The 11799-nt window shown below is 36.1% G+C and overlaps 1 protein-coding gene across 10 annotated transcripts in view; it reads left to right on the forward strand.

The window, feature by feature from the left end:
- Nucleotides 1-9243, forward strand: part of LOC109833590 (protein OPAQUE1-like) — a 66482-nt gene extending 57239 nt beyond the window's left edge. For 7 of the 10 annotated variants that reach the window (XM_020401324.1, XM_020401326.1, XM_020401325.1 and 4 more), the window contains 8 exons: nt 189-326; nt 6178-6248; nt 6343-6442; nt 6507-6563; nt 6651-6707; nt 6822-6902; nt 6994-7076; nt 8755-9243. In XM_020401324.1, coding sequence (XP_020256913.1) covers nt 189-326; nt 6178-6248; nt 6343-6442; nt 6507-6563; nt 6651-6707; nt 6822-6902; nt 6994-7076; nt 8755-8881 — 714 coding nt within the window. In that variant the 3' untranslated portion in view covers nt 8882-9243. Of the gene's footprint in view, nt 1-188; nt 327-6177; nt 6249-6342; nt 6443-6506; nt 6564-6650; nt 6708-6821; nt 6903-6993; nt 7077-8754 lie in introns of those variants that run through there. The other 3 variants (XR_002245263.1, XM_020401330.1, XM_020401331.1) reach the window with 3 other exon arrangements.

Here is an 11799-nt window from a genome sequence, read left to right on the forward strand (position 1 = left end):
TGCATGGTGCATGTGTGAGTGTGCGCATGCAAATATGTACATTTGTCTTTCTTGTTGATGTACGGTATCTGTGTGCATAAAATTTGTTTATATGTAAGATGTGTATGTGCATATAGTGAGCTGTTTGATATCTGTATTCACGTTATGTAGCAAGTAATCATCTAACACAGAAATATGCCCTTGTGAAGGCACCAAAATCTTCTCGAGGAGCTACTGGAAGGACATCCAAGTCACCTGAAGGTGCTGTTCAGCAGCCACTGACAAATCACTGGGACCACATCATTAAGTTCCTGGATTCTTTTATGGACCGACTACATAAAAATTATGTAAGTTTTTTCTTTTTTTTATTGGTCATTACAAGTCCCAACCAATTGAACTGTATGATCGTCAGTAGGTACTTATTCTTTTCAAGTTGTAATGTAAATATGTGACACTGTATCTGATGAAGTTTTTTACTCGTATTTTTGGAATGATATGAAGATCCTTGATACATCAAAAGTTACTTGAAAAGATGCACATATATTTTACAAAGGAATATCTTCTTATCAAGGATAGTGCTACCTGACTTCCATTGAAGATATTGAATATAAAGATGTATAGAAAATATGGACTACTTTATTACCTTTTGGTGTCCTCTGACAAATCACATTCCTGCCCTTTTTAGTATGTGCTTCTCTATTAGTGATTTGACAAGTTAGGCATGCTTCTTTACCTTGTAGTTGAGAGTGTTTTCGTCAAAAGTTGATTTTATTGTGAAATTCATTGTATCTTCGGTCGATTACAGCAAATTCAAAAAGAAATAGTCTTTTTATAAGACTTCTTTTACACAACAAAAGAAAAATTATAACTTTTTAGAAACAAACGCAGGATCGTTGTTTGGATCGCTGCTTGCGCGAGATCTTTGCCTGTGTCGGGGGTACGTTAACCCGTGGATCACCAAATCACGGATTCTGATTGAATCGTGAAGGCTTTGGGTATTCTTCTTTCGTTTATCGAAGTAGGAATTTGAAGTGAATATCTTATCAAAGTAAGACGATCACTCTTCTTAAGATCAAGTCAAAGCTCGAATCTTAAGGAATCCCAAAGTTACTGTTTGCACCCGAATTTGATGAAGACCCCCTCTCTCTTGAGAAGAACGCCTTAAAATGCTCCACCCCCTTTTGTAACCGCCGTCCCACTACTTAAATATCATCTTTTTATGAGGTTAGTGAGCCTATTTTTAGTTTGTAACTATCTCCCCACGTTTATGATTGATCTCAAGTAGTTATGAAGCCAAAAAACCGTCAAAAAACGTGTTGTAACCAACTCTATGGCTGAGACAGGGTTGTGTGTCTCGCACTTCCGAGACAGTTTGTACTCTCTCGGGTATTTTGGCTCTAACTCCCTCGTCCGATATCGGAATAAGATGATCCAAGATGCGTTAGAAAGCTGACGAAGAGATCTACAACTTTTGCCTTTTGACCTTCTTCAGATTTGGTGCGAGACAGTCATGACAGTCTCGCATTTCCGAGACAGTTTGTGTTGCCTCGGGTATTTTGGCTCTAACTCCCTCGTTCGATATCGGAATGAGATGATCCAAGATGCGTTGGAAATCTGACGAAGAGATCTACAACTTTTGTCTTTTGACCTTCTTCAGATTTGGTGCGAGATAGTCATGACTGTCTCGCATTCCGAGACAGTTATGACTGTCTCACACTTTCGAGACAGTTTGTGTTGTATCGGGTATTTTAGCTCTAACTCCCTCGTCCGATATCGGAATGAGATGATCCAAGATGCGTTGGAAAACTGACGAAGAGATCTATAACTTTTGTCTTTTCACCTTCTTCAGATTTGGTGCGAGACAGTCATGACTGTCTCGCATTCCGAGACAGTTGTGACTGTCTCGCACTTCCGAGACAGTTTGTGTTGTCTCGGGTATTTTGGCTCTAACTCCCTCGTCCGATCTCGGAATGAGATGATCCAGGATGCGTTGGAAAGCTGATGAAGAGATCTACAATTTTTATCTTTTGACCTTTTTCAGATTTGGTGCGAGACAGTCATGACTGTCTCACATTCCAAGACAGTTGTGACTGTCGTACTTCCGAGACAGTTTGTGTTATCTCGGGTATCTTGGCTCTAACTTCCTCGTCTGATCTCGGAATGAGGTGATCCAAGATGCGTTGGAAAGCTACGAAGATCTCTATAACCTCCCATAGGCAAGACACTCATGGAGTAGACGAGACACACATGATACTTCACCCTTTTGTGGGTAAAGCACAACTCCTGGTTGAGTTGTTCCTTTATCGTTTAGCATGTTTGACAGACTCGTACGCCTCGCCGACTTATTTCATATGCTTTTTAGCTTCTCTACAATATCAGATGATCTCCTTTGACTCAGATAATCCTCTTTGACTCGGATAGTAACATTCATCGTCTTTTTTTCATCTCGAGCTATGTGCGAGAACCTATAGGCAATTTTTTATGCCTACAGAGAGTATTTTCCTTGTTGGTGTACCAAGCATGGAGGTTTCTTTTTGTATCTACCATACACATTAATCTGTGTTACCTACATCTCTCTTTGTAGTCTAAAATAAGGCCTAACTAGTTTGAGTTATTTGTTGAGCTGGTTTTCTTTTCCAGTGAGTATGAGCATGTGGGTTGTCTGTACTTCTATTCAAGGCCTTACTTTTCTCCTTTGTAGGATGATATAACTTTTTTACCGGCAATAATGTATCTGATATTCACTGTCTGACCGTCTAAGTGCATTCATAGGGTTTTTGAGATCATAAACCTCCATTATATTTACCTTTTGATGTCGAATTTGCTCACAGTCCTAGTTGTTTGCTCATATATCTGACATACATACAATTTGCTACATCTTATGTGTTTTCTGGGTAGGTGGGTAAGGGTGCTTCTATAGCTGCTAAGCTTCATGGGTATGTGATCATTACACATGCTCCTCATCAGCTGTAATATCTCACGAGCTTGTTTGATAGATGATATGTTTGCTTCTATATCTCCTGCACTTTACCCAAAGTTCAGCTTTGATGATGGTTATTGTTTAGGAATCAGTATTCCATACAAATAGGCATATGTATACAGATGAAAGGAGAGGATGAGTTTTTCCCCATCTTCTCCTTTTCACTAATTAATCCCTAATTCTAAAGAGCATGGTACTTGAAAGGTGTGACATAAGAAGTCATCCTATGGTTTGACATATTTTCCCTAGATCATGGTTTAGCAAGTCTGTGGAGGTACCATAGGAGTTTGATCTATAGAGATGTGACATTGTTATTTTGTTTTTCTGTAGAACATTGTTAAGGTAAGAGGATTTTAGCTGTGTAAATAACAACAGTATTACTAATTTACGAGGGAGGAGAGGAGGGCATTCATGCTGTAAAGGCATACAGACAACAGTATATATATGTAGAGGGCCGTATACGTCTATTGTTATTCGAGTCACAAAAAGAACATTTACATGTCTCAGAAGCATGTTGGATATATGTTGCCTAAAGTTGAGATGCTAGGACGTAAGTCAGTGGATGCTTCAATGATCTATGTTCCAAGCTCATTCCATGCTGGAGGTGTCATTGCATGATCAGATTAGTACAGGAGAGTGCAGAAGAATAGGAGAAGAACTTAAATACTTAATAATTACTCAATCAAATATAGGTTACACAGTGGTATTGGTAGTCAGTATACACCGACTGTTATCAGGAATTTGCTGTGTATGAACAGTACTCTGGTGATAGGCTTTCTACACATTGATTGGCGTCCTCAAAGATTGTAAATTGTTTGGTAGGATCCTCATTTGATAGAAAATTTACCAATCGGTTGTGTCCTTGTTCTAGGGATCTTTTCTCTTGGAAGAATAAAAAGGCGGACTGCCATGTTAAAAGTAGGTATATCATACTATGCAACTCTGCATTTTATAATCCACATGTAGTGCATTGTGACTTGTACATATGTGATGTGCAAACAGGAAAACACTTCCTGCAAAAACTGATATGAACTGATATGGAAGGTTAAAACACGATGCTTTTTTCTCTCAGTTAAAGAAAATATACCAGGGACCTTTCCTCCAAAATGGATATGAGCTGCTAAGGAATCTTAAACATGATACTTTTTTCTCTCAGTCAAAGAAAACAAACAGGAACCTGTCTTCCTAGGATATACATGAACTGATATTATTGGCATGTGAATTCGCACTAGGCTTGATTCTCTAGTTCGTCATGTATAAATGTTTAATATCATCAGTTGCTGCAACATAACAGTGCTTTGTTGAAACTATTTCCTAGTAAATTTCGCAAAACCGCCCCAATAATTTTGGCCCCTTTTGAGATAACTGCAAAAAAGTTCAGAATGTCACTTAGCCTCTAAAACGTTTTCATTTTCATGAATCTACTTTCAGATGACCCTATCTTTTTGGGGTTATCTGATAAGGCTTTGTGGGTTAACTGACAGTTCCAAACTTTTTTGGGGGTTATCTCAATATGGGCCAAACCTCCTGGGGATTTTGGAAACTTTACCATACTATTTAGCTCAGATGAATCTTGGGCTTGAGTGTATTAGCATCTTTAGTTTTGCTGTTTTTTTATTTGAAATTCTTATGATCTTATCGTGGTAGTTTTGTTCATATAGGTTTTAGCTTCTTGCTAGGATTTAGTTTAGCATGTCGTCAATCAGTTGTTTGATTAGTTCATTCATTTGTCAATCGTTCAGTACTATCCAGTGTTAAGTATTGTTGTCAGAGCCCTGCATTAGGTTTGTGTATGTTTAATGATAGCTTGAATTATAGGGATAGGACACTTGAAGTAGAGCTTGACAAGCAGTGGAACACCTAGATGGCACGGGTGCACGACAAATTTGTAAAATGTAGCAATATATATATTATATATATATATATATATATACTTATAGTATATAGCGTGAGAGAGAGAGGAGAGAGAGAGAGAGGAGGATTGGGTTTTGGGTTTGGTTTTTGGCAAACTCATCATTTTTTAAAATTGAGGGTTTTTTGCAAAATCTACTCAACCTCTTCATTAATTTACTCACTAAATGATGTGTGGACAAAATTTGTCCACATCACTACCAAGTCCCATTGAGAAACTTAGTACCAAGTTTCTCCATTTCTCTCCCTTAATTAAAATACATATAACATTTGTATGTTTCTTGTATTATCTTTAACAATTAAGAATCAAGTTAAATCAAACTAAGAATAATGTTTAACAAAAAAGGTTTAGTTTTGATTGCATGATATTAATACAATGCATATTTTTCAAATATTTAAGTAACGGATGTCAGTTTCTGGGTTCAAAAACCAATTGGTTTTGAACCTGATATTACCAAAGAAACTAGGGGAAATCGGGTTTTGCCTTGAACCACATGTGACTATGGTGTCCCCGAAGAGAATCTATGTCCGACACGTGTCGGACATGGACACGGCACCCAATACGCCTTGTCCGAGTAACCTAGTCGAGCACATAATGCAAATGAGTCAGGCAATTGTAACTATTATGATAGATCAAGAGCCTGCTATAAAGAATAGACAGGATACTACGACCTGTTCGAAAATCACCCTAGAGGATGTCTTGATTCATTTGAAAATCACCCTAATGGAACTCAAAAAGCATCCAGCTTAGGATGACTGCATTATGCTTTTCATTACGGTATTCATTGCAAGAGTGAAATAAATGTTAGTGTAGTCCTTTTTCTTAAATTGTAAATTTTCCCCAAGCTGATTTACTTTGTCCTAAAACAGGAGACGTAAGCCTTTTAAGACTCCTTTGAACCAAATCTATGAAAGGATATTGGTCCCTCAATCTTTCTTAGTTGTATGCTACCGTTTTTCGTTTTTATCTCAACTAGTTTCATAGAAATAGTCCAACCTGTTTTGACTAGGCACAGTGCTCCCAATCCTGGCTGGGTGCATCATATAGATGTCCAAAGTTTTCCTAAAAAGACTCATTTGGAATCAAACTTGGGACCAATAGAAACCAGTCTCAGATCCTTTGTTTCACTCTCAGTTGATAGCCTGTAATAATCTGAAGTTTGATAGCACTATGTATTATCATGCTTACTGTGTGATGTCTATCAGTATTTGAATTTTGGATTAATGTAACCACTTGTTCTTGCTGAATTTTTATCTCCCAAAAAGAAATATTGTGCTTGCCATTAGATTACCAAATAACTTTACAGGTGCCTTCTTTCTTTGTTCGGAAGCTCATCACACAAGTATTCTCCTTCATAAATATCCAGTTATTTAATAGGTAAGTTCTCACTTAAACATGGAATATCTATAGTAAAGAACTAGAATTTTTTTCATTTGATCACTAGGCTATCAATTTTTCCCCTTGTACTCAGTTTGTTGCTACGGCGTGAATGTTGCACGTTCTCTAATGGAGAATATGTAAAGTCTGGTCTTGCAATATTGGAGAAGTGGATAGCTGATGCCACTGTAGAGGTGACCTCCATTTATCTATTTTTCAGTTGTTGATCTTGTATGATTTAATTTATTTCTATTGTAGTTTGCAGGAACCTCATTGCAGGAGCTAAATTATATAAGACAAGCTGTTGGTTTCCTGGTATACTTTAGCTCCATAGTTGTCTCAGAGAAGTTAATCCTGTGTAACTGTTTTATGCTTTTATTTATGTTATCAAATGGTTTACAGATTTTACATCAAAAGAGGAAAAAGTCTCTTGAAGACATAACAAAAAATCTTTGTTCGGTATGATCATTTAACATTTAAAGAAGTATATGATTTTGCTTCACTTAAAGTTAACTAATTACAAACAGTTTTCCACTTCAAATGAGTTATGTGACAGATATTGAATTTGAACAGGAATTGAGCGTGAGGCAAATATACCGGATTTGCACTATGTATTGGGATGATAAATACAGTACTCATAGTGTCTCAAATGAGGCATGTGAATGTTGATCTTTATTTTATAGCTTCGTAAGGTACTTTTTAATGCTTCATTGTTCCTAAACTGTAATAAAGGAAAGAAATGCAGGTCGTTGCAACAATGAGGGATATGGTGAACAAGGACTCCCAAAGTCTTGCATCTAATTCATTTTTGTTGGATGATGATCTGAGGTAAGTTTCTCTTTGTAGAAGTCTCGTATTACTTGTAGGCATTTCTCAGCTAGTTTTCAATTTCTAAGTGAACCCAAAACATGGTTGTAAATTGGTAATCTATGTTGCAGGTATACTTGAATAAAGAAGATGTATCCATCTCTAAAACTTCCATTACTTGGATGCTTGTTGATATTATGATATACTTTTAAAAATTATATTATATTCTACACTGTTTTAAAAAGCCTCTGTCTAGGCGTATGCCTAGGCTTGGGCGGTACATAGGTCGCCTAACTAGCACATGAGCGGTACCTAGGGTGTCCACCTAGGTTTTGGGAATTTTTAGGGAAGTATTGTCTATTTGCGTAGACTGCACCATTTAGGTCTTGATCGTGATTTTCTGTGTTGCAGCCTCCACGTCCTTCAAATTCCTTTTTACTTCCAAATATAAACACCTCCATAACCTCCTCTGACCTTTATCAAAACCTCCTCAACCACCAATTAAATGAAAAAAATCCGCTAGCCACCAGTCCGCCACCTAAACTTTCTATAACATTGACATTTACTATCAATTATTGTGATCGAAAAATAAAAAAAGAAAACCTCCTAGGCTTTAGACGTCGGGTCCAACGCCTTAGCCTCCTAGCGCTTTTTATAACATTGTTAGTTATTATTTCGGCTATTTAATATTTAAATATGTATTGTTTATTGTGGATCTAAGATTGCTATCTTTTTTTTGGTAAATTTATATGAAGTTAATACATATTTTTATCAATTATTATAATTAAATAATTTAAAAATAGCCAAACGCCTAGGTGCCGCCTAGGGGTCTAGGCGCTAGGCGCTGGCTCAAATGCGTAGTCTGGCTAGCACCTTTTGTAACATTGATATTCCATATAAGATGTATAAAAGATATCTTCTAGATAAAATATAATGCATAAATGACAATACTTTCATTTGACTTATAGGCATATTTATGTAATCTGTTCTCTTTCTAAATGAAGATCTATAATTAATTCAGTAACTATTGGTTTATATAAATTGGTTGATATTACTCAACTTATTTTTAATTAACTAATGTAGCCTTAGAAATCAATTATCATTTTTTTCTTAATTTAATCATTGTAGATTAATAACAATAATTCATATCTAGTTTTACTATACTTCAATTATGTTCAATCATCGTTATATTTCATTAGCAACTATTATATTACTTCTGCGTACCATATGCTCCTCATGTTGATATTGGCAAGTATGGTATTCTAATATTTATTACTACCGAAAAGATTCTATTTGTTTAACTTTTTTAAAGTATGTGTTCCTTGATTTGTTACCTGTATTTGCTTCAGCTACCACTTGTTGGACATTAAGGTTCAACCTTCCTGATACCAAATAAATATATTTCTATGTTGAAAGATAGAATTAATTCTACAATTTATCCTCTTTGTGGAAAGCTTCTATAACCATCTATGCTGAGGGTCACCACAATATGCGTTCGAACTACTAAAGTGCTCTTATGTGTTGTATTTAGTACAAGCATCATAATAGCATGTAACCCAGTGAAAGACATTGTGTCTTTGGACTTATCATTATCTTTCCTTTACAATTGCCATAGTTCTGCAAGCTATCCGTGCGGAGAGGGTTAATTGTATTACCTTTTGTAAGATCTAGCATCCTGTAACTCTTTTTCTCACTGCAGCATTCCATTTTCTACTGAAGACCTAGCGAAGGCTGTTCCAGTTGTAGATCCAGGAGATGTTGAGCTCCCCTCATCCCTTCGTCGACTCCCTTCTGCAATGTTTCTGGTCCATCCTATTGAGCTATAGTCTGATTAAGTCATCATTATCTTTGTTATCAGATATTCATGTTGCATGGAGTGCTTACATTGTTGATGCAAAATATAGAGTCAGCATCATTTATTAAGATGCGGATTAACCGTAAGAACGGGATTTCATGCTTCAAGGATACCGGTTCAGCTGATCAAGTCTACATCATCTCCTTGGGAAAGAGCAGCTAATACGTTCTCGGTTGCTGTCAGAAATCCTGCAAATGATACCGATTGTAACATAAATGCCATCCTTCATTGCCAATTTGGCAAAAAAAATTCCTGCGCTTCATTTTGGTGAAACATTTTTTCGCTCTTATTCTACTGTAAATAATCAGGTAAATGTATCATTATTTTGTTCTATTGTGCTTTCTCAACTCTGGAACAGTGTTTCTGTGTCAATTATTCCATCAGATGAGAGCATCAATTTTCACGTGAAGCATCATTGTTGATAGTTATTGAGTCTATAATGAGAACGTTCTCTACCTATGCGCCATTTACTCCTATTTAAATGCTAGGGAGTTCCTTTTCTCCGGTGAAAAGGCTTTAGCTTGATATTAGTGGTGAATCCGTTGCATCAACTATGTATTAGAGAGAGAGATTACTTCAATGTATGTATCCTTGATTGTAGTTATCCAATGACAGGCGCGCGTTACTTGAGTGCATTATTACTGCAATTTATTCAGGCCATGTTATTCTTTCTCGTCTTTATCAATATCATACACTAACACCTGTATTTTGTAAGAAAATGTACAGTTCCTTTTTGTTCAAATGCAATGCAAATTAGAGTAAAAAAATGCAATTGCAAATTCACATAGAATGGCGATCAAAAACTTTTTACTCAAAAAAAATCATGAAGAAGCACTCAACAAAAGCAAGGTACACTAAGCACTCAACAAATTCGTAGTTTAGTCTTTCTGAAAATTCATGGTTTGGTCTGTGTGTTGTGAGTCCCTTATTCTAGTTTTGCAAGCCTTTTTCTTTATTGAAACTTCATGGGGATGTAAACCTTTCACACCTTATGTAAGGTCCTCTGTGTGATTTTCCTTTACCAATTTTTCTTCATCCTTGTACTCCGAGCAAGCAAAGCTTTTCCTCGTTATAGTATAATCTCCTTTAGTACTCCAGTCCTAATTCAATGTTTTTTTCGGGTTTTTTCCCCATATATCTCAAAATCTTTCCTACAGCATATTTGCTAATATATCCATACATTCCCTCCACATTAGATTGTTACCCATCTCAACAGCAAAATTTATGAATTAGGATTCTCTTCATTATAGAAAAATAGTGGAGATTCACTGCTTTTAATCTCAACTCTAAACTATCTAATGTGTACTTGTGATATATTCTAAATCTAACACTCATCATTCTTCGTCTATTACACTCGTTCATAGTTTGTACTTACAGAAAAAATCACAATCACCCATTAGATAATCAGTGATTGTAATTAGTTAATGGTTTTGTTACTACTATTTTGATAGCGAAGGGAATCTGAATCCAAAATTCATAAGGTAAATTAGCAAATACACATATTTGGAGATAAATCTGCAACTAGGAAAGCTTTGGACGAACATAAGCAAAAAAAAAAGCCCTTATTACTTGGGAGAGAGAGGGAAGTATCTTCATCAATTTACCCTTTTTAGCTTGAAATTTAACAGCGTTAATGAGAAATGTATTTAATTTAAATTCAAAGAATGTAGGGCTAATTATCAACATGGATTTGTGGGGCTTTGTAGGTAAAAGAATGTTCATCTTCTCAAAAATACCGCCTACAATTGATGCTTGAGTTCATTTGGAATTACGATCGATATATAAGACCTCTTTCTAGTACATAATTGAAATGTGGTACGGTTCCACTTTTATTGCGGCACGCATGGCTCCACCTAATCGAGCACCCAATGGTTTCAATGACATAAAGTTGTTTCACCTTATAGTCAAGTTCTTTATTCTTTCTACAATTTTACTTGTTTTCATTTTAGTTTTTATTTATTTATTTTTTTACTGGAACTGTAAACCGTTATTTGTATTACGTATTGGTTGTTATGCATTTTATTAGCTTCATGTGTTGTTAATTGTTATTTGTTCAGAATCCTCTGCCTGATGATCACCAATTGTTCACTTATTAATTGGTTATCTAGGATATTCACCTTCACCTGTTCACGGGTAAGGTTGAAAATTTTACCTAGGTTCGTCATTAACATCTCATCGTAGTTTAATCTTCAAAGTACTGATAAGCTGCAACATATATTTTTCTTCTTTGTGGGACACCTCATAATCTAAGAGCTAAAAGAGTCCAGCATAATGGCACATGATCGATTTGGATGGGGGGATGTATTAATTACCAGATCATGAGGCTGTGTGTGTTACACTTTTATTTGGGATCATAATGCACGCACAATGCATGAGTGTAAAATAAAACCAGAACCGATGCCCGTGCATGACATATTTTCAAAAGAATAACGCCTTTCTCAATTTCTTGGGGATTGTATATGTATGCTTACTTTGTCAGAAGAGAGTGAATCAAAATAATCCTTATCAATCTCTTGATGCTTCGTTAAATGTCGCCTCACAAAGAGAATGAATCAGGTGGAGTTGCCTTCTCAAAAGAGGAGGAATGAACCGACGCCATGGATATAATTGCCTTCTTTTCGGGACAAATCTTTAATGTGAGTACGAAGTGAGTCAAACAAATAGAACAAATATTAACTCCACAAGCAACGAACCAACTCCCGAGCCCGATTTATTCGGTAATTCGATCTACAAAAAGGAAACATTCAATAAATGGACCATCCGCCCAAAACTGTACGGTCATCTTGATGGCAATGACCAGTTGACATGTTTGCTCTTTGAATAGCAAGAAGCAACTTTGACCGGTGTCAACCAACCATCATTTTAAAGCCTTCCCAAGTTTTAATGAAC

Source organism: Asparagus officinalis, chromosome 3, assembly GCF_001876935.1.
Source record: "Asparagus officinalis chromosome 3, Aspof.V1, whole genome shotgun sequence".
NCBI lineage: Eukaryota > Viridiplantae > Streptophyta > Magnoliopsida > Asparagales > Asparagaceae > Asparagus > Asparagus officinalis.